Source organism: Chiloscyllium plagiosum, unplaced genomic scaffold (assembly GCF_037043375.1).
Source record: "Chiloscyllium plagiosum isolate Xiang-an unplaced genomic scaffold, Cpla_swu_hap1 HiC_scaffold_15, whole genome shotgun sequence".
Lineage (NCBI taxonomy): Eukaryota > Metazoa > Chordata > Chondrichthyes > Orectolobiformes > Hemiscylliidae > Chiloscyllium > Chiloscyllium plagiosum.
In genome coordinates this window covers 248,400-272,147 of record NW_028270153.1, presented here as the reverse complement: position 1 = coordinate 272,147, position 23,748 = coordinate 248,400, and the positions used below count along the sequence as shown (strand labels likewise).

General features: G+C 43.2%; 1 protein-coding gene across 2 annotated transcripts in view; it reads left to right on the top strand.

The window, feature by feature from the left end:
• The window catches only part of fer1l4 (fer-1 like family member 4), a 368,573-nt gene that overhangs the window by 225,682 nt on the left and 119,143 nt on the right, over positions 1 to 23,748 (top strand). For both annotated transcript variants that reach the window (XM_087994630.1, XM_087994631.1), the window contains exons 32-35: positions 12,222 to 12,258; positions 15,320 to 15,426; positions 17,929 to 18,063; positions 21,450 to 21,560. In XM_087994630.1, the coding sequence (XP_087850756.1) occupies positions 12,222 to 12,258; positions 15,320 to 15,426; positions 17,929 to 18,063; positions 21,450 to 21,560 (390 nt within the window). The remainder of the gene's footprint in view (positions 1 to 12,221; positions 12,259 to 15,319; positions 15,427 to 17,928; positions 18,064 to 21,449; positions 21,561 to 23,748) is intronic.

The window sequence follows — 23,748 nt, the reverse complement described above, 5'->3', positions numbered from 1 at the left end:
GCAAAATGAAGGAGGCATGGTTCAGATACAGGCAGCTGGGATCAAGGGAAGCCCTAGAGGCATATAGGGGATACAGGAGTTTGCTGAAGAAGGAAATCGGGCGGACGAAAAGTGGGCATGGGATAGTTTTGGCTGAGAAGATTAGAAGTGTGAATCCAAAGAGATTTTTCAAGTACATTAAAGGAAAAAGAATAACTAGAGAGCGAGAGAATAGGACCCATCAAGGACCAAAGTATTTTTGTTTGTGTGGAACTGCAGGAGATGGGTGAGGTTCTCAATTAATATTTCTCCTCTGTTTACTGTGAGGGAAGACATGAAGACTTGGGAACTTGGGCAGTTTAGTGGTGATATCTTGGTGACAATCGATATCACAGTAGAGGAGGTGTTGGATGTGTTAGAATGTATGAAGGTGTATAAGTCTCCTGGTCCTGACCAGACATATCCAAGAACCCTGCAAGATGCTCGGGAAGAAATTACAGGAGCTCTGGTACATATATTTGTATCACCGTTAGCCATGGATCAGGTCCCAGAAGTCTGGAGGGTAACAATGCTGTGCCCTTATTCAAGAAGGGCTGCAAAGAAAAGTGTGGGAACTGTAGTAAGCCTAAAATCTGTGATAGGTAAGTTACTTGAGAAGATTCTGAGGGATAAGATATACAGGCATTGGGAAAGACAGGGTTTGATAAGGAGCAGTCAGCATGGCTTTCTGCGTGGGAGATCATGCCTCACAAATTTGTTCGCGTTCTTTAATGAAGTGAACAGGAAGGTTAATGAGGGCAGGGTGGTAGACAAGGTCTCTGTGGATTTCAGTGGGGCCTTTTCTAAGATTCCACATGGTAGGCTGTTCTGGAAGGTTAATCCAAGAAGAGCTGACAAATTGGATACACTTGGCTTGATGGTAGGAAGCAGAGGGTAATAGTTGAAGAATGCTTGTCAGACTGCAAGCCTGTGACTAGTGAAGTCCCTCACGATTCGGTGCTGGGCCCATTGCTGTTTGTTATCTATATCAATGTCTTGGATGAGAATGTGCAAGGCATGATTACACTAAAATGGGCAATATTCTGGACAGTCAGGAAGGTTGTCAGAAATTGCAGCAAGACCTTGATTAGCTGGGGAAGTGGGCTGAGATATGGCAAATGAAGTTTAGTAAAGATAAGTGTGAGGTCTTGCATTTTGGGAAGTCAAATCAAGGTAGGAATTTCATGGTGAATGGTAGGGCTTTATGGAGAGTAGTGGAACAGAGGGACTTTGGAGTTCAGGTGCACAGTTTTCTGAAAGTGGAATCACAGATAGACTGGGCAGTGAGGAAGGCTTTTGACACACTGGCCTTCATCAGTCAGGGCACTGAGTATAGAAGTTGGGAAGTTATGTTGGTGAAGCCGCACTTGGAGCATTGTGTTCAGTTTTGGTCACCTTGCTATAGGAAGGATGTTATTAAACTGGAAAGAGTGTAGAAGAGATTTAAAAGGATGTTGCCAGGACTCAGAGAAGAGATTGAGGAGAAAGTGAGGTCTGCAGAAGGGCTTATGCCCGAAACGTCGATTCTCCTGTTCCCTGGATGCTGCCTGACCTGCTGCGCTTTTCCAGCAACACAATTTCAGCTCAAAGAAGAGATTGGTCAAGCTAGGACTTTTTTCTTTCAAGCATTGGAGACTGACGGGGATCTTATAGAAGTGTATAAGGCATAGGTAGCATGAATGCTCTGAGTCTTTTTCCCAGAGTTGGGGAGCCAAAGACTAGAGGGCAACAGTTTAAAGTTAGAGGGGAAAGAATAAAAGTGAACTTAAGGGGGAACCATTTTTACACAGAGGGTAGTACACATATGGAATGAGTTGCCATTGGAAATGGTTGAGGTGGGTACACTAACAACATTTAAAAGGCATTTGGACAAATGCATGGGTAGGAAAAGTTTAGAAGGATATGGGCCAAGTACAGGAAAATGGGGTTAGCATGGATGGACGTTTTGGTTGGCATGGACCAATTTGGACAGAAGGGCCTGTCTCCGTGTTATAGGACTTTATGACTCTATAACTTTATAACACTAAAGGAACAGTGATATATTTCCAAGTCAGGAAGGTGAGTGGCTCAGAGGGGATCTTGTGAGTGGCGGGGTTCCCATGCACCTGCTGCCCTTGACCTTTTAGATGGAAGTAGTTGTGGGTTTGGAATGTGCTGCCTAAGGATCTTGGTGAATTTCTGCAGCGTTTCTTGTAGATAGTGCACACTGCTGCAAATGAGTGTCGGTGATGGAATGAGTGGATGCTTGTGTGAGGCAAAGTACCTATTCAGATCCTTGACCATTTTTTCGTTCCCCATTGTTACTTCTCCAGCTTTATTTTCCAGCAGTCCAATGTCCACTCTTGCCTCTCTCTTATCTTTTGTAATCTAAAGAAACTCTTGCAATCTTCTTTTATATTACTAGCTAGCTTACCCTCATATTTCATCTTACTGCCAAACCCCACCCATTGCTTTTTTTGTTGTTGTCTGCCGGTTTTTTAAACCTTACCAATTCTCTGTATACCCAATAATCTTCACCACATTGTATGCTTTTCTTCACCTTTAGTGCTGTCCCTGACTCTTCTCTGCCATGATTACCTCATCCTTCCCTTAATGAGTTTCTTATTCCTTTGGATAAATTTCTGCTATCTCTTCCAAATAACCCCAGTAATTCCTGTCATTGCTGCCAGGCTCCCCTTCCAATCATTCTCCTTCATGTTTTTGTAGTTTATGCAATTGTAATACTGTTACAGCTGATTCCAGATTTTCCCTTCCAAGATGCTGTTGGTAAATGAAAGGTCATTACCACTAACAAAAATGGGACACCAATATATGCTTACTATTATAAAGGCTGAAAGAACTGCAGATGCTGTAAATCAAAACAAAAACATAAGTTGCTGGAAAAGCTCAGCAGGTTTGTGAAGAGAAATCAGCATTATGTTCTGAGGGAGAGTCATTGGACCCGAAGTGTTAACTCTGATTTCTGTTCACAGTGCTACCAGACCTGCTGAGCTTTTCCAGCAACTTCTGTGGGTTTTTTTATGCTTACTATTATGACAGCTTGGTTCACAGCAGCCATACCTTCAAGGAAATTCATCGTTAAAGTAGGTGGTTGAAAAATTAACTCAACTGTTTTTACTTGCTATAGACTACCAATAGAAATATAGTCAGACCAAGGTTCCAATTCTATGCCTAAAATTTTGCAAGACATAATGTGGTTAATTTGGGTATAAAAAAGTTGAAGTGTGCAGTGTATCATTTTCTTCCCCACATCCTGACTACTGCTACCAGGCCTGTACACAACTGCCATCAGGGTCTTTTCTGCTTTTTGGTTCCTTAACTCTAACCACAGATTCTTCACCTTCAGACTCTATATCACTTTTTGCTGTCAATTTAATTTCATTTCTTACTAACAAGGTAACCCCACTCCCTCTGCCCATCTACCTATCCTTTTGATAGGATACATATGCTGTAATATGTAGAACCCAGCCCTGTTTCCATGTCTTTGTGATACCCACAACATTGTTCCTGCAAATTTCAATCTGAGCTACAAGTTCATTCAGCTTGTTTCATGTTCTGCTTGTATTTAAGAACAACACTCTGAGTCCTGCATTGACTGCCCCTTCTCATAGTTGTTCCCTTATCTGCCTGAAGTTAGATTCCTGATCCTTTCCATACTGTCTGTCCTATTATTTGTTCTGAAAACTCTAATAACTTCGGCTGAGCCCTCCCCACTTTTAACTCTTTCCCTAGTTTTCCTCCTGAATCCACCTCTGCCTATTATTTAGCTTGAAGTCTGGCCACAATCTACAAGGCACAGTAAGGAGTGTGATGGAATACTCCCCACTTGCCTGGATGGGTGAAGCTCCAACAGCACTCAAGAAGCTTAACATCATCCACCACAAAGCAATCCACTCCCTCCATCATTGACGCTCAATCTTAGCTGTATGTACTATTTACAACATACACTGTAGAAATTTACCAAAGTTCTGTAGACAGCAGCTTAAACCCTCAATCACTTCCATCTAGAAGGACAAGAGCAGCAGATACATGGGAAATCCACCACCTGCAAGTTCCCCTCCACTCACCATCTTGACTTGGAAATATATTGCCATTCCTTCAATGTCGTTTGATCAAAATCCTGTAATTCCCTCCCTAATGACACTGTGGTCTACCTACAGCACGTGGATTGCAGCAGTTCAAGAGGGCAGCTCAGTACCAACTTTAATGAAAATACATTTTATTCTTGCAACACAGTTAAAATACGAAAAAAAATTGGCGTGACTTTATTGGAATACCTATCAAAATAATTTATTATTTAATCTTTAATCAACAACTGTTCCAATACAGGCAGCATCTCATAAATGCAGCAGGTCAGGCAGCATCCAAGGAGCAGTCTCATCTCACTTGGCTCTGTATGGAATTTTTAAAAAGAGAATACAGTTGATGTTATAGGGTTATAAGTTAACAATTTATATTTTGTTCCTGTCATTAGTTAAAAACATTTTGCTGACAACAATTTTTTTTTTCATGTTACTGAAAAAAACCTGATGTAGTGATTGTAACGAGGCCAGCCAGGTGGACCTCATAGAATATGAGTTCCCTGATTGGAGCTGATAACCTGGAAAACCCAATAGCATATGTTTCCTGAACTTTAGCTGATGCAGAGTGCAAATACGCCCAGACAGAGAAGGAAGGTTTGGCGGTCATCTTTGGTGTGAGGAAGTTCCATCAATACCATTACGGATGTTAATTTGTAACAGTAACAGACCACAAACACCTGTTAGGGCTACTTAAAGAGGACAAGACCATGCCACCCATGGTTTCAGATTAAATTCAGCAGTGGGCTCTTATTCTAAGTGCATACAATTATACAATCCAGAAGGCCAAGTAGCAAATGCGAATGCCTTGAGCCGCCTAACGCTGACAGATACACTACCAATGGCGCTGCCGCTGGAAGAGTCTGTTCTGGTTTTAAACTTTCTGGACAGCCTTCTGGTGATCACAGTATCAGACTGTGGGCGCAAGAAGATCCTGTCTTGGCAAAACTAAATCAGCTGGTGGTGATAGGGGAACCGAGAGGGCCATCACAACCAGAATTGAAACCTTTCTGGGCCCAGTGAGACCAGTGAGATCACCATTGAAAATGATGTTTTATTATGGGAGCAAGACTGATTGTCCTGAGTAAAGGTACCTAGCAGATACTAGCTTAATGTCACCAGGGTCAACCAAAGGTTTCCTAAATGAAGATGTTGGCAAGAAGGTATGTCTGGTCTGGTGGCCAAGATTGTATGCAGTGGGGCAGTGTCCAGAATGCAAACAGGGACAAAAATTGCAGCCATCAATTCCCCCATATTAATGGGAATGGCCGGGTAAACCCTGAACTCAGTTACAACTCAACTATGCCGGCCCTTTCATGAGCTCAGCATTTTTAGTCATTGTGGTCACCCACTCAAAAGTGTTTGGAGATGCATAGAGTTCATAGAACATAGAACATGGAACAAAACAGTGCAGAACAGCCCTTCAGCCCTTGATGTTGCATGAACCTGTGAACTAATCTAAGCTCATCCCCCTAGACTGTTCATTTCTCAAACACAGGGACAATGAAAGAAAAGCTGTGAGCATCTTTTGCAATATATGGGCTCACAGAAGTGCTGGTCACAGACAACTAGCTATCATATACAATGGGGAATTTGAGTATTTCCTAAAGTCAAATGGCATTTGACATGTAAGAACAGCTCCATACCATCCATCGTCCAATATTCTGGTGGAAAGAACAGTCCAAACTTTGAAGGCAGGCTTAAAGAAACAGCCTACAGTTTCAGTAGATACCATACTGTCCCGGTTCCAATTTGATTATAGGACCATCCCTCATACAACAGAGATAGCTCCAGCAGAGTTGCGAATGAGAGAAGGCTCCACATCATGTTAAATGTGATATTTCAGGACCTGAATGGGAAGGTGAAACAGCATCAGGAATGCCAATGACAGGCACAAGAATCCTCAAAGGGACAGAAACAGTTTACTTCAGGGAACGAAGTTTGATGCCAAAACCACAGGAATGGCCCTACAGGATAAGAGGCATGGTGAATGTGAGGTCGGGCCCATGACATATGAAAATCAGGTAGATGAGGTGGTCCTGAATAGGCATGTGGACCACATGAAAGCTTCAAGCTCGCAAATGGGGCAGGTGAAAAACATATATAGACCCTCAGAACAGCTGGAAAGGCTGTCAGAACCCGCGGCTTTTCATCCTCTGTCTAGCATTGAAGATGGATATGAGCAGATGTCGCAGCTTCAATACCAATACTACATAAAAAAAGAGAATGAATTTCTTCTGAGACACTCTGGGTGCAAGAGCAGGCTACGGTCTGGTACACGTCACTTGTAACTGAGGCTGAGTTGGAGCAACCAGACCCGGTGTGAAAACATCCCAGCAGAGGCTAAAAGAAAAAGAACAGGCCTATATCCTTGCACTTAGAGGGGGAGGGATGTAGTGATTGTAACAATGTCAGCCAGTTGGACCTCATAGAATATGAGTTACCTGATTGTGGCTGTTAACCTGGTCCAATCAGGGACACTGGCTTACATATAAACAGGAGTGTCAGAGGTACTGTTCACTGAGAGCTGGCTCTGAGCAGTTGGACCAGTGTCAAGTACTATGCACATGAAAATAAAAGGTGACTTAGTGAAGGGTTACTGGCCTCTGTTGAGTTATTTCACCTGATGAGCATATTCTTTTAACTTGAATTAGGCAGTCAGTAAATTTGGGCACTTTGGTAGTTTGATCATATTTTCACATTTGTGATTATTTCAGGAGTAGTGTGGATTGATTTCCAATGAATTACCCCAGTGAGTTTAACAGTTACACACCTTTTTCTCATATTTAAAGGGTGTTGGTTAGCTTAGGTGGCTTGACGGCTGGTTTGTGATGCAGAGCAACACCAACAGTGTGGGTTCCAAGCCTGCACCAGCCGAGGTTACCATGAAGCACTCTCCTTCTCAACCTCATCCCTCACCTGAGACCTGGTGACTCCCAAGTTAATCGACCATCAACATCTCTCTCTTTAATGCAAGTGCAACCCTGTGGTCCAGAACAATTATGATAATTTTGCATTTACATATTTAGAGATAGGACAACAGGATGATGTATCAAGGTTACTTAGAAATTTAAGGAATTCTGTAAAGGTAAACCAGGTAAACAACTTTAGCTGGGCATGCTGTGAATGTAGGGAGATCTGAACTGATAAAATAACTTCATTCTTAATTTTGGATCAACAGGCTCGGGTGAAAGCAGGATTTCAATATTTGTTCGAAAATCATTTGATTGAATGTTATCAAAGCAAGTGGCATTTTTCAGTAGTATCAGTTCCTAATTCTGATGGATTGACTTGATTCTGCACAGATTAGAGGGAAGTAAAAGCAATAACAAAAACAGATTCTTACCCAATACCTCATTAGAAAATTCTATCAGTAGGGTGAGCAGTGCCTTGTTACTTACTAAGAATAATTTATTGAAGGGATATTGGCAAGTGCCATTGATATTGAGAGCCAAGGAGAAATCAGTATTTATTGGACCAAATGAACAATGTCAATGTTGAGTCATGCCATTCAGTTTTAAAAATAGTCTCACTATTTTCCAAAGACTTATGAACAAAGTTGTAACTGGTGGTCCTAATTATATGGTATACTTAATTGTTTTGTTAATGTACAGCCACACCTGGGAAGAATATATAACACAGTTGGAAGCCCTATTTAAACAATTGCTGTTTACTGACGTAGAAGTAAATCTTGCTAAGAATAGGTTCATGAAAGCACAGGTAACTTGTCTGGGATTCTCGTAGGACAAGGGCTTTAATTGGCAAGGGCAGGAAAATATTTTGATAGAACTCCCTTTTCCTGTTTATAATACTAAATGGGGAATCATGACATTTTTGGGGATGTGTGGCTTCTATTGACTATTTGTGCCAATTGTCAGCACAATAGGTGCTCTCAGACTGATTTATTGTCGAAGCAATTTATTGGTCAAGAGAATGCCCAGCAGCTTTTGAGAATCTGATGTCATTCCTAGAAAGAGGGCCAGTGTTGGCCATCTTTGACTTCACTGAAGCCTTAAGATTGCTGATTGATGCTATTAACTTGGGTTGGGGGCAGTCTCATTAAAAGTAGATGATCAGGCATAAACAACCCAGTTTGGTATTTTCTAAGAAATTAAGTTAGCATCAAAAGGAGTATTCCATACTAAAAGTTGAAACCATGTTATTGTTATTAGCCCTTAAACATTTTATAGTTTACATCCATTATGAGTGCAAAGAAATAATTGTTATTCTTTGGCCTTTGTGGAAACATTTAAGAATTAAAATGCTACACTGTTTCAGTGGAATCTGTTAACTTAACCTTATAATATAAAATTTGTTCATATTTTGGGAAGGATTGTATTGCTGATGAATTATCAAGAATTAAGTAAAGTTAGAATCATTTGGAGATTAAGGAGGTGACAATAATTGTATGGACTTTGTATAATGAATGAACAAAGCTGAATGAGTGTAAACACACATTTTTGTATTGTTCATGTTTTTATCTCTACATCATAATGGAATGCATTTGGAAAAATAAGTGTTTCATTTCCTTTAAATGGGGATAAATTGAGACTACATACATGTGTTATGGACTGGAACATATTGAACTGTTTGGACACTTTCTGGTTAAACAGGGTTTTTTTCCCAAATGAAGTCAAGAATTTAATGTTGGCTGTGGTCCACATGCTATTTGCAGAAAACCAAGTGATTTTTGAAAAAAACGCAAACAAAGCTTTTAAAGAAATAATGTTTATTGCCCTTAATTGCTGGAAACGACGACTTTGGGAGGTACTGTGGTCTCCTTTGCTAATGGTTGCCTGACAACTCTTACTGGTCTTGGTTTTTGAATCAAACATGAGGGAGTCAGAAGGTAGAAAACCTCTAAAATGTGAAGTAAAGCTGCAAGGCTCTTCTTCACTCTCTGTCTCTCATTTGAAGTAAATGGGAACCTGATAACATTTCCACATCCCAGTATTTTGTCTACGTTGTACACCATGAATACCTGAACTGACCACTTCCAAAAGATTTGGAGTTAACCTGATTTCCATCTGAACTGAAACGCATTTAGAAATCTTTTTTTCAGTCCACGTTTATCAGCAGTTTGGTTTCTTGATGAGAAACCTGATGGATTGTGAGAATTCATCACATTCTCTCTTTTGTTTTTCAGACCATTGACCAAAATAGTCTGGGGGTGGGGGCGGGGGGAGGTCTTGCACGGGATTTCTTTTCCTTTTTCTCTTTCTTTAAAATATCATCTCTACAGAGCCTTGCTGTTTTTTTGTATTGTATGAGTGTGTTTGTGTTGGAATTAAAAGGATATATAGTTCTAATTCCAGGTTTTAGTGTGTGTTAACCAATTTGCCACCAATTTTTAGAAATGAATTTTGTTTTTTCATAAATGGATTACTTTTGAGTTCATTTAAAAAAAAAGGAATACAAATTAGAGGAGGTGTTGCACAGGGTTGGGGTCGGGGGCGGTGTTGGGGGCAGGGGAGGTGTTGCACAGGGTTGGGGTCGGGGGCGGTGTTGGGGGCAGGGGAAGTGTTGCACAGGGTTGGGGTCGGGAGCGGTGTTGGGGGCAGGGGAGGTGTTGCACAGGGTTGGGGTCGGGAGCGGTGTTGGGGGCAGGGGAGGTGTTGCACAGGGTTGGGGTCGGGGGCGGTGTTGGGGGCAGGGGAGGTGTTGCACAGGGTTGGGGTCGGGAGCGGTGTTGGGGGCAGGGGAGGTGTTGCACAGGGTTGGGGTCGGGGGCGGTGTTGGGGGCAGGGGAGGTGTTGCACAGGGTTGGGGTCGGGAGCGGTGTTGGGGGCAGGGGAGGTGTTGCACAGGGTTGGGGTCGGGGGCGGTGTTGGGGCGGGGGAGGTGTTGCACGGGGTTGGGGTTGGGGTGGGGTGGTGGTGTTGGGGGTGAGGGGAGGTGTTGCACAGGGTTGGGGTTGGGGTCGGGGGCGGTGTTGGGGTGGGGGAGGTGTTGCACAGGGTTGGGGTTGGGGTCGGGGGCGGTGTTGGGGTGGGGGAGGTGTTGCACGGGGTTGGGGGTGGGGGCGGTGTTGGGGCGGGGGAGGTGTTGCATGGGGTTGGGGTGGGGTGTTGAGGGTGGGGGGAGGTGTTGCACAGGATTGGGGGTGGGGGCGGGGGGAGGTCTTGCACAGGATTGGGGGCAGAGTCTCATGCGCTATGTGCTGCTGCAGTCTCCTGAACGAGGAGCAGACTTTAAAAACTCCGAGCCCCAGAGGAAGGGCATTTAATCGATTAACCGAATAATTGATTATCCGAATGAAATACTGCCCGCCCATCAGGTTCAGATAATTGAGGTTCCCTTGTATATGGATTTCAGTAAAGCGTTTGATAAGGTTCCTCATGGTAGGCTATTGCAGAAAATACAGAGGCATGGGATTGAGGGTGCTTTAGTGATTTGGATAAGAAATTGGCTAGTTGTAAGAAGACAGAGGGTGGTGGTTGATGGAAAATGCTCACCCTGGAGTTCGGTTACTAGTGGTGTACCACAAGGATTTGTTTTAGGTCAGATTGGCATAAGGAGGGAGGAAGTGTTGTGTTGTGTTTGTTACTTTTTATAAATGACCTGGTTGAGGGCGTAGTGGATGGGTTACTAAATTTGCAGATGACACTAAAGTTTGTGGAGTTGTGGACAGTGCGGAAGGATGTTGCAGGTTACAGAGGGACATAAATAAGCTGCAGAGATGGGCTGAGAGGTGGCAAATGGAGTTTAATGTGGAAAAGAGTGAGGTGATTCACTTTGGCAGGAGTAACAGGAATACAGAGTACCGGGCTAATGGTAAGATTCTTAGTAGTGTGGATGAGCCAAGAGATCTTGGTGTTCATGTGCATTCTTGAAAGTTGCCACCCATGTTGATAGGGTTGTTAAGAAGGTGTACAGTGTGTTAGATTTTATTGGTAGAGGGATTGAATTTCAGATCCATGAGATCATATTGCAGCTGTACAAAACTCTGCACCTGGAGTATTGCATACAGTTCTGGTCACTGCATTATAGGAAGGATGTGGAAGCTTTGGAAAGAGTTCAGAGAGATTTACTAAGATGTTGCCTGGTATGGAGAGAAGGTCTTATGAGAAAAGGCTGAGGGACTTGAGGCTGTGTTCGTTGGAGAGAAGGTGGTTGAGAGGTGACTTAATAGAGACATACAAGATGATCAGAGGGTTAGATAGGGTGGATAGTGAGAGTCTTTTTCCTCGGATGGTGATGGCTAGCAAGAGGGGCCATAGCTTTAAACTGAAGGGTGATAGATATAGGACAGATGTCAGAAGTAGGTTCTTTACTCAGAGAGTAGTAAGGGTGTGAAATGCTTTGCCTGCAACAATGGTAGACTTGTAAACTTTAAGGGCATTTAAATGGTCATTGGATAAACATATGGATGACAATGGAATAGTGTAGGTTAGAAGGGCTTCAGATTGGTTTCACAGGTTGGTGTAACATCGAGGGCCGAAGGGCCTGTAGTGAGCTATAATGTTCTATGTTCTATGTTGGTGACTGATCAACTTGCACTAATGGAGCAACTCAAGGACTGTTGGAGCTTAATTAGCAGCATATTCACTATGCCCCAGTCACCATCACCCTGTCAATGAGGCTGAGCTAAAATTTCCCCAATCCTTTTACCATTAACTGTTTTCTTGCTCCTCATGATAGCGAATGCTGTAAGCAATTCCCTCTTCTCAGACACACTATACATCACTTTAAAAGCTGTTATAAATGCCCTGTTTTCAGAAAATTCCTGCACGTCTCCTTTTCTTGATAAACTCCTCCATTTACACGAGGGCATCCCTAATATTCCAGGCTTTGGCATTTTGTATATACACTTGCTTTGTCCAATCAGTGGATGCTGTGCCCTTAGACTCTAGGTTTTTGCTTGAATTTGTCCTTAAACCCTTCACAGGTCATTTACCAAGTCTGGGAAAAGGAAACATTGTAATCCAGCAGGTTTGTGACCTTTGACCTGAGATACGTGCATTGAAAATGACCTGAGAGTGCCAGCCTGGGGTGCAAAAGTTCAATGAGTGTAAAGTTGAAAAGACTTTGCAGATTGTGGAGGAAGAGTTACAATTCCATGATTGCTGAAAGATATGGATAAAATACAAACAGAATAATATCGGGAATTACTCTGTTTTTCAGGAAAAAGAACATAAAGAAGAAGAAGCTAATGAACAAGGCGAGTTATTACCAAGCAACAAGAGTAGGCCATTCAGCCCCTCAAGCCTGCTCTGTCATTCATACAGATCCTGATTGATCAGCTGCATCAATTTCACCTTCCCACGTTATACCATTTGTCATTGATTCCCTTAATAGCCAAACATCTGTCAATTTTTGACTTAAAAACACTCAAATACTGAGCACCACAGCTCTCTGGAATAGAGAATTCCAAAGACTCACAGCCTTCTGCATGTAGTGTTATAATCTATGTGCCAACTTCTTGTCCAATCATTTATCTGTCTAGGTTCCTATCTGTGACCTCTTCACACTCATGGACAATACTCATGGAATACTCATAGAATACTCATGGACAAAGACAAGAATGGTCCTAAAGGAAGAGTCGTTCTTCTTCCTGAAGAAGGGCTTATGCCCGAAACGTCGATTCTCCTGTTCCCTGGATGCTGCCTGACCTGCTGCGCTTTTCCAGCAACACATTTCCAGCTCTGATCTCCAGCATCTGCAGACCTCACTTTCTCCTAAAGGAAGAGTGCTAAATTGGGGGATGGCCAACTCTACCAAAATTCGGCAGGAGCTGGGGACTATAAATTGGGAGCAGCTATTTGAAGTGAGGGAAGTGAGAGAGTAAATATCTGGAGCTTTAACAGATATCTTTGCAGCATCCTTGAACACAGGGGAGGTCACAGAGGACTGGAGAATTGCTAATGTTGTCCCCTTGTTTAAGAAGGGTAACAGGGATAATCGAGGTAATTACAGACCTGTAAGCCCAACATCAATGGTAGGGAAGCTACTGGAGAAGATACTAAGGCATAGGATATATACCGATTTGGAAGAAAATGGGCTTATCAGTGAAAGGCAACATGGTTTTGTGCAGGGAAGGTCATGTCTTACATACCTAATAGAATTCTTTGAAGGGATGACAAAGTTGATTGATGAGAGAAGGAATGTAGATGTCATATACATGGACTTTAGTAAGGCATATGATAAGGTTCTCCATAGTAAGATGATGAAGTAGATGAAGCATGGGGTCCAGGGTGTCCTAGCTAGATGGATAGAGAACTGGCTGGGCAACAGGAGACAGAGAGTAGCAGTGGAAGGGAGCTTCTCAAAATGGAGACCTGTGACCAGTGGTGTCCCACAAGGAGCCGTGCTGGGACCACTGTTGTTCATGATATACATAAATGATTTGAAGGAAGGTTTAGCTTGCCTCATTAGCAAATTTGAAAATGACACTTAGATTGTTGGAGTAGCAGATAATGAAGGGGACTGACAGAGAATACAGCAGAATATAGATCGATTGGAGAGTTGGGCAGAGAAATGGCAGACGGAGTTCGATCCGGACAAATGCGAGATGATGTTTTTTGGAAGATGCAATTCCAGAACTATACAGTAAATGGAAAAGTCCTGGGGAAAATTGATGTACAGAGAGACATGGGTGTTCAGGCCTATTGTTTCCTTAAGGTGGCAACACAGGTCAGTAGAGTGGTCAAGAAGGGATAAAACGTGCTTTCCTTCATCAGATGGGGTATTGAGTACAAGAGTTGGCAGGTCATGTTACAGTTGTAGAAGACTTTGGTTCGGCCACGTTTGGAATACTGTATACAGTTGTGGTAGCCACATTACAAAAAGTATGTGGATGCTTTGGAGAGGGTGCAGAGGAGGTTCACCAGGATGCTGTCTGGTATGGAGGGTGCTAGCTATGAGGAGAAGTTGAGTAGATTAGGATTATTTTCATTGGAAAGAAGGAGGTTGGGGGGGACCTGATTGAGGTTTACAAAATCATGAGGGGTGTAGACAGGGTGGATAGCAAGAAACTTTTTCCCAAAGTGGAGGACTTAATTTCTAAGGGCACAAGTTCAAAGTGAGAGGGGAAAAGGGAGATATATGTGTAAAGTTCTTCACACAGAGTGTGGTGGGTGCCTGGAATGCGTTGCCAGCAGAGGTAGCAGGGGTGAGAATGATAGCATAATTTAAGGTGTATCTAGACAGATACATGAATGGGCAGGGAGCAAAGGGATACAGATCCTTAGAAAATAAATGGCAAATTTAGATAGAAGATATGGATTGGCGCAGGCCTGGAGGACCAAAGGACCTGTTCCTGCACTGTAATGTTCTTTGTTTTTTATTCCCCTCTTTTCTCCCGAACCTCTGCACCTAGCTTTGTATTGACAGCAAATAAATGAATTGCATTCATTCCATTCATCTAACTATTTGATATGGATTGAAAATAGCTGGTCCTATATCCTCCTGCACTAGTTAGAAGCTGACACATGAAGGCATGTTTTCCACCCATTTGTGACTTCACTAAGCATTCTCTTCAGGTCTCCATTTCTTCCACTCCATCACCACCACCCCCATTAGAAAGCCCATCACTAAATATGAGATGCTGTTCTTCCAGCTTGTGCTGAGGAGTGCAAGGCTCAACATGAGCTGGAGGAACAGCATCTTGTTTTCTGCTTGATGACCTTGCAGCCTTCAGGACTCACCATTGAGCTCAATAATTTTAGGCATGAATATTTCCTTTGTCCACTCACAACTTGTCATCACATGGGTTCCTTTCATCGCAGCCAATCCATTTTCACCCATTAATGGTCACTATTACTCCTATTCTTACTCCTGGCCCACAATTATCCATCCCTTTGACTGCCCAACTGCTATTCTCTTTCTCTGTGCTCCATCTCTACCTATCATTACCTACCTTTACCTACCCTGCCCCCACCCCACCCCACCACACCCAACCTTCAACATGTATACCAATCTTTTCCTAGCTGAAATCGGTTCTGAAGAAGTGTCATTGGACTTGAAACATTAACTCTGCTTTCTCTCCACAGTTGCTGCTAGATCTGCTGAGTTTCTCCAGAAATTTCTGTTTTTGTTTCAACTTTATGACATGCTTCTGTACGGAAGGAATAGGTTTGTTGAATACAGTAGCTCCACCTTTACAAGGAAATTTTGATATAAAATGCTAGCCAAAAATTCATTTCTGAGACCTAAAATTAGGAATATTATTCAGAGATTTAGTGAGATAACTATCGGCATTCATTCTGTTCTGAATTTTACAGATGTTACTCATCTTAATATGCCAACATTTGATGAGATAGAAGAAGAAGCCAATAGGACAGATGAGCAGGTGACCACAACAACCAAGAAAACCATAGCAACATTTCAGGTAAATCAACTTCACCGAACCATCATTTTACTTCATACTGTTTCATGATTACCCAAATAAGTGAAGCATAGCATCGTAAATTTCATATCTGATTCCTGTTCTAACAAAAAACAGTATTTGATTAATTTTCGTAATTTCAACTTGTTCCTGCATAATAATATTTGCACTAGAGCATCCTTATCCCATGAACCTTGGAATTCTGCGTTTAAGTAATAGTCTACTTTTTTATTCTTCCCGCCAAAGTGAACAATTTCACATTTTCCAACATATCACCTTCATCCACCATATTTTTGCACAATCACTCAACCTATTTATATCGGTGTGCATCCTTATGACCTCTTCATTTTCCTATATATCTTTGTATCATCAGCAAACATAGCTACAGGTGCCTTTGCTCCCCTCATTTACGTTATTCATTAAAAGAAAGGAATATCGCCTCTGGCAATGATATTTTCATCCTCACTCTCCGCGGGAGTAGTACCGGATGATTGGAAAGAGGTGAATGTTGTTCCTCTGTTCAAGAAAGGGAATAGAGAAATCCCTGGGAATTACAGACCAGTCAGTTCTACATCTGTGATAAGCAAGGTACTGGAAAGGATTTTGAGAGGTAGGATTTATGACTATTTGGAAAAAAACGTAGTTTGATTAAAGCTAGTCAACATGGCTTTATCAGGGACAGGTCGTGCCTCATAAGCCTTATTGAGTTCTTTGAGGATGTGATGAAACAAGTTGATGAAAGTCAAGCAGTGGATGTGGTGTGTATGGATTTCAGTAGGGCATTTGATAAGATAGCCAGAGACTTTTCCCCAGGGCAGAAATGACTGTCACGAGGGGTCTAATTTTAAGATAATTGGAGGAAGATATAGGGGAGATGTCAGAGCTAGGTTCTTTATGCAGAAAGTGGTGGGCGTGTGGAATGCACTGCCAGCAGTGATAGTAGAGTCAGAGACATTAGGGACATTTAAGCGATTGTGGACAAGCACATGGACGGCAGTAAACTGAGGGGTATGTAAGAATCGACATTTCGGGCATAAGCCCTTCTTCAGGAAACCTCCGACCCGAAACGTCGATTCTCCTGTTCCCTGGATGCTGCCTGACCTGTTGCGCTTTTCCAGCAACATATTTTCAGCTCTGATCTCCAGCATCTGCAGACATCACTTTTTCCTGAGGGGTATGTAAGTTTGGTTGATCTGAGATTAGGATAAATGCTCGGCACAACATCGTGGGCCGAAGGCCTGTACTGTGCTGTACTGTTCTATGTTCTAACAGTTGGATTATTCAGCTCATTGAGCCTACCCAACCATTCGAGATCATTGTTGATCGTCTCCTGAGTGCCTTTTTTCCTGCCCCATCTCCATAACCTTTCTGTAGTTATTCTCCAAACACCTATTGATTTCAAACATAGAACAGTACAGCACAGCAGAAGCCCTTCGGCCTTCGATGTTGTTCTGACCTTTTATCCTATTCTAAGAAAAAACTAACCTACATACCCTTCATTTTGCTATCATCCATGTGCCTATCCAAGAGTCGCTTAAATGTCCCTAATGTATCTGACTCTACTACCACTGCTGGCAGTGCATTCGATGCACCACTCTCCCTCTGACATCTCCCCTAAACCTTCCAACAATCACTTTAAAATTATGCCCCTTTATGTTGGACATCCTAAACAACCTCCACATTTCTGTTGTATATTTCCCTGAGGACGTCTGTTCCCAATTTATGTTCCACAGTTCCTGCCTAATAGCATTGTAATTTCCCAATTAAATACTTTCCCATACTGTCTGCTCCTATCCGTCTCCATGATTATAATGAAGATATGGAATTGTGATCACTATCACCAAAATGCTCTCCCACTGAGCGATCTGACACCTGGCATGGTTTGTTGCCAAGCACCAAATCCACTATGGCCTCCTCTGTAGTCGGCCTATCTACATATTGCAACAGGAATCCTTCCTGAACACACCTGACAAAATCTGCTCCATCCAAACTATTTGAACTAAGGAAGTTCCAATCAATATTAGGGAAGTCAACGTCACCCATGACAACAACTGGTACTTCTGTACCTTTCCAAAACCTACCTCCCAATCTGCTCCTCCATGTCTCTGTTGCTATTGGGGAACTGTAGAAAACTCCCAATAAGGTGACGGCTCCTTTCCTATTTCTGACTTCCACCCATATTGACTCGGAAGACAAACCCTCCTCAATGGCCTCCATTTCTGCAGCTGTGATACTATCCTTGATTACCAATGCCAATCCTCCACCACATCAAGGGCTGAGGGGCCTGTACGGTGCTGCGCTGTTCTATGTTCTATATTTAATTTAGCTTGAATTTGGTTGCATTAGCACTTGCAATATAGCCTCAAAGTTTACAGAGATTGTAGTTCATGACTATAACCTTATGATGATTATTCAACTCAATTTTATTAACCCCAAGAACTCTTCACCTATCCAGACTTTTCTACATTGCAGTGAATGTAAACAATTCCTTCTATATTGTTGCAGATTTTCAACATGGAACTGGAGACAGAATTCTTTAACTTTGAAGATTGGCTCTATATCTTCCCTCTGTACCGGGGTAAAGCCAATGAAAATGAATTTGGAGATAAAGTTGATGATCGAAGTATGGGCAAATACAAGGTCAGCTTTGTGAATTGTTTAGTAATTTAGTGATTGTGCTCAGGCCCTGGCTATAAGTGAGGAATCACGTGATTGCTGCATTGGTATGGCCATGTTTGTTATGTGTATCTCTGTGGCAAAAGCAATGATAAAGTGCATGAAGATAAAACTCAAATCCTACTCTTCACCATCAAATAGGTTTTATGTAACAATTAAGCCAAAAGGAATAGGAGCAGGCATCGGGCATTTGTTTTGTCAAGTCTGATCTGGTATTTGTGGCTGATTCTTGACCCTAGCTCTGCTCTCCTTACCAATTCTTAAATCCCTAGATTACCTAGTCCAACAATGCATTAGTCTCAACCTTGAATATACTCAGTTCCTGAACATCAACTACTCTCTGAGGTAAGAATTTCAGAGATTCACAAGCCTCAGTGAAAAAAAATTCTCCTTGTCTCAGTCTGAAGTGACAGTCCTTTTATTTTGAGGCTATTGTTTGTATTTTCCCAGGATTGAGCCAACTCCAAGGGCCTTTAAAAATAGCAGGCAGAATTCTATTCCAGGATTTCTGCTCCCATTCCTTGTGATGGCAGTTTTCATCTGTATGGGATAAAGGTGCAGGCTGTGAACCTATGACCTATACTCCCAATTTGGTTGGTTCTGTCTCAAGGGTGTCATCTCATTTCCCCAACAAAAAACACATTTTCAGAGTCCAGAGAACAGGTGGTTTAGGACCCCTCTTAGGGATCGTGAACCTTAGTCAAGACTCAGGAATTTTTTCAAAGGTACATTAAAATATATTACCCATGTACCCATCACACCTTCACATGCCTCTTCCATGGTCTGTCCTCCACCCTCAAAGCCCACCCAGCTAGTGTGCACTATGAACCATGTAATAAAAAATGGCAAGTCTTGAAATATACTTAAAAATAAACAGACAATCTAAAATCATCTTTGAAAATAACTGCTCCTTTTACAACCTTAAAATTGTACATCAGACAGAACCAGTACAACAAAGCCTTACCTCCTTTCACACCTATTCATCTTATCCAAAAATATATAGACATTTTAAAACACATTTCAATAAAATAATAATTTATTGTAATCGCATTAAGGTATCAACCAATCAAAGTGAACAGTCCACTTCAACTAGCAAAAAACAAACATAAGAACTAGGAGCAGGAGTAGGCCGTCTGGCCCTTCAAGCCTGCTCCACCATTCAATAAGATCACGGCTGATCTTTTCGTGATCTCATTCCACTTACCCGTCCTGTCACCATATTCCTCAATTCCTTTACTGATCAAAAAATTATCCATCTTCTCTTTAAAAACTTACCGAGGAAGCGTCCACAACTTCACTGGGCAGGGAATTCCATAGATTCACAACCTTCTGGATGAAGAAGTTCCTTCTCAATTCAGTCCTAACCTGCTCCCCTTAATTTTGAGGCCATGCCCCCTTGTTCTAATGGAACCATCCTTTCTGTTTCTATCCAATCTATTCCCTTCATTATTTTATCTGATTTGGAAGATCCCCCCATTCTTCTAAATTCCAGTGAATACAGTCCCAGTCTACTCAGTCTCTCCTCATAAGCCAACCCCCTCAACTCTTGAGTCAGCCTAGTGAATCTCCTCTGCACCCCCTGCAGTGCCAGTACATCTTTTCTCAAGTAAGGAGACCAAACTGCACACAGTACTCCAGGTGTGGCCTTACCAGCACCCTATGCAGCTGCAACATAACTTCTTTGCATTTAAGTTAGAACCCTTTAGCAATGAAGGACATCTGCCTTCTTAATGACCAAAGCAGTTGTTGATATTTTCATTATCGAGTTTGGAGCTTAGTTAAGCATTTATAATGAGGCTATCTGTGAACTGTATCAAAAGAAACAGATGGCCAAATATCTGTTTCTTCAGATTGCCTTGTTATAAATGCTTGGTTGAGCTTCAGGACTCAATAACATTAGGACAAGTTGACTTGCAGGATTGCAGGGATGGAGCAGAGGGAATGGGACTGAATAGAATCCTCTACAGAGAAAGAACATGGACTTTATAAGATGAGTACCCATCATCTGTGCTTTAATGATTCTACCAGCTTAATATGATGTCTGGAGTGATTGCTCCACCTGTAAGGCTGATGGAAACTCCACCATGGTGAGTTTTGGAATCCCTGACAATCACGCAGCTCGTTCACTGTTTATGTGCCTTTGAAGTCTAAGGTTCCTCCTCCAAGAGCTATCAGCCAATAAGTAGGTGGACAACTCTTCAGTCCCAGCAGCATCATAGGGAATGATGGCCATTCCTGGCACGGCAGATGACTTGATGTTCCTAAGCAGCAATTTTGTTAGAGACCCTAGAAGTGAGGTGGGTTAAGTGGGCTCAATGGAGAAAGGCAGCTTCCAGCAGGGTACAGGAAAGGGGCAGCGGCATTTCTTTTAACAGTATGGGGCTTTCGTGCAAAGGTGCGAATGGAAATTGTCCATAGGCCTCACAGTGACTTGTCAGGAGATAACTCTATCCTGAACCCACAGGGAGACCATCAGCGCAATGTGGCAATCAACACACCACAGCTGATGTCCTTAAGTAGCCCTTAATTAACAAGTTCAGAACCAGTGTTGGCCCGTGTTGACCTGGGAATGGATAGACTGTCCTTGATAATCCGTAGCTATGACCTGATCAGGGAGAATCAGGAAGGCAACAAGCTCTCCATCCCACACTTTCTCCCCGCTTATCCAGCATACTGCCATTCTCTGCCCATTCATGAACTGGAAACCTCATACAATCTTTTCAATCAATTACTACACCTAAACTTCTTCCAACTTACTGCCTCGTAGTGATTTGAATTGTTACAAAATTTGTTACCTCGAATAAGGTAGCTGAAGAAATGCGATAAGAATATGGGAAATTATGGAGAAATAGTGGTACTGTGGTGATTACACTTGACTAGTCATTCAGAATCCTAGACTAATGCTTTGAAAACATGTGTTCAATCCTACCATGGTGGGTCAGGGAATTCAAATTCAATTCATTATGTCTGGAATTATAAATTATATAGATTCATTGATGATGACCATGAAACTATCATCAATTGCTAAAAACCTAACTGCTAACTAATGTACTTTTGATAATAAAATCTGCTAATCTGCCCTACATGTGGTTCCAGACCCACAGCAATGTATCTGTCACTTAACTGTCCTCTGAAATGGTCAGGCAAGCCACTCATTTTGAGGGCAATTAGGGATGGGCAATAAATGTTGCACCGGCCACAACCCTGGAAAGAGTAAAGAAACAAAGACTGGAGTTTCTTGGTTGGGGCTTGGGACTTTGAGTTCCAGGGGTATCAGAGTGGTAGGGATGGGTGGGAGCTCAAGTTGGGGCACCCTTGGATTGATCTAATTTTGTCTTTTTTTTATTTAGGGTTCCTTCCTAATCTACCCAAATGATGAAGTGGAAGCTAACTTTAAGATATCCCAGGGTATCCCAAAGAACAGACCAATCAAAGTTCTTGTCAGGGTTTATGTGGTGAAAGTGAGTATAACTTCTCACTAGATTTTACAAATTTGCATGGCCACAATGTAATGTGTTAGGCTAATGAAATAGAGTCTTTTTAATCTAATTCTGAATATATTTATTTTCCCAAGAAGCCTAAAGAAGGAAAGGGTGGAGTTTAATGGCTTTCCATTTGGTGTGTTTGGTAACAGGGCTAGTTTAATTGAATAGGAGGGTGGTTAGGTGGGCACCCTGATTAATTTTATACCCATGTCTGTGACTCACCTGTGCACTATTATCTCAGTGTCAGTAGGGTGCTTACCACATGGAAATTCAAAATATGTACCTCATCAGCACTGCATGTTTTTGGGAGAAGGGCCTTCTGATTCAATGGTACTCAGAGTCTGATTGAGCCACCACCTTCCAACTCCTTCTTCTACTACCCCTGTTACTCTTAACCCCAAGATCTACCCTACCTTCCCTCATCTCTGGCCTTGGGATCCAGTGATGATACAAAACCTCAGGCTGGTATCATACTATGGTACACATCACCTCCTTGGGTGGAGCTGCTGATACTACTGTCCTTTAGGGAAGGAAATCTGTCATCCTCACCCGGTCTAGCATACATGTGACTCCAGACCCTCAGCAATCTGGTTTACTCTTAACTGTCAATTAGGGATGGGCAATAAAAAATGCTGGATCAGTGGTGCTGGAAGAGCACAGCAATTCAGGCAGCATCCGAGGACAGGCAAAATCGACGTTTCGGGCAAAAGCCCTTCATCAGGAATAAAGGCAGAGAGCCTGAAGCGTGGAGAGATAAGCTAGAGGAGGGTGGGGGTGGGGAGAGAGTGGCATAGAGTACAATAGGTCAGTGGGGAAGGAGATGAAGGTGATAGGTCAGGGAGGAGAGGGTGGAGTGGATAGGTGGAAAAGGAGCTGGGCAGGTCGGACAAGTCCGGACAGGTCAGGGGATCGAGTTGCTGGAGGTTAGAAGCTAGGATGAGGTGGGGGAAGGGGAAATGAGGAAACTGTTGAAATCCACATTGATGCCCTGGGGTTGAAGTGTTCCGAGGCAGAAGATGAGGTGTTCTTCCTCCAGGCGTCTGGTGGTGAGGGAGCGGCGGTGGAGAAGGCCCAGCACCTCCATATCCTCGGCAGAGTGGGAGGGGGAGTTGAAATGTTGAGCCACTGGGCAATTTGGTTGATTGGTGCGGGTGTCTCGGAAATGTTCCCTAAAGCGCTCTGCTAGGAGGCGCCCAGTCTCCCCAATGTAGAGGATACCGCATCGGGAGCAACGGATACAATAGATGATATTAGTGGATGTGCAGGTAAAACTTTGATGGATGTGGAAAGCTCCTTTGGGGCCTTGGATAGAGGTGAGGGAGGAGGTGTGGGCGCAGGTTTTACAGTTCCTGCGGTGGCAGGGGAAAGTGCCAGGATGGGAGGGTGGGTCGTAGGGGGGCGTGGACCTGACTAGGTAGTCACGGAGGGAACGGTCTTTGCGGAAGGCGGAGAGGGGTGGGGAGGCATCTATTGTATCCGTTGCTCCCGATGCGGTCTCCTCTACATTGGGGAGACTGGGCGCCTCCTAGCAGAGCGCTTTAGGGAACATCTCCGAGACACCCGCACCAATCAACCAAATCGCCCAGTGGCTCAACATTTCAACTCCCCCTCCCACTCTGCCGAGGATATGGAGGTGCTGGGCCTCCTCCACCGCCGCTCCCTCACCACCAGACGCCTGGAGGAAGAACGCCTCATCTTCCGGCTCGGAACACTTCAACCCCAGGGCATCAATGTGGATTTCAACAGTTTCCTCATTTCCCCTTCCCCCACCTCATCCTAGCTTCTAACCTCCAGCAACTCGATCCCCTGACCTGTCCGGACTTGTCCGACCTGCCCAGCTCCTTTTCCACCTATCCACTCCACCCTCTCCTCCCTGACCTATCACCTTCATCTCCTTCCCCACTGACCTATTGTACTATATGCCACTCTCTCCCCACCCCCACCCTCCTCTAGCTTATCTCTCCACGCTTCAGGCTCTCTGCCTTTATTCCTGACGAAGGGCTTTTGCCCGAAATGTCGATTTTGCCTGTCCTCGGATGCTGCCTGAATTGCTGTGCTCTTCCAGCACCACTGATCCAGAATCTGGTTTCCAGCATCTGCAGTCATTGTTTTTACCTAATAAAAAATGCTGGCCCAGCCAGTGCTACCCTCATCCTGTGAATGA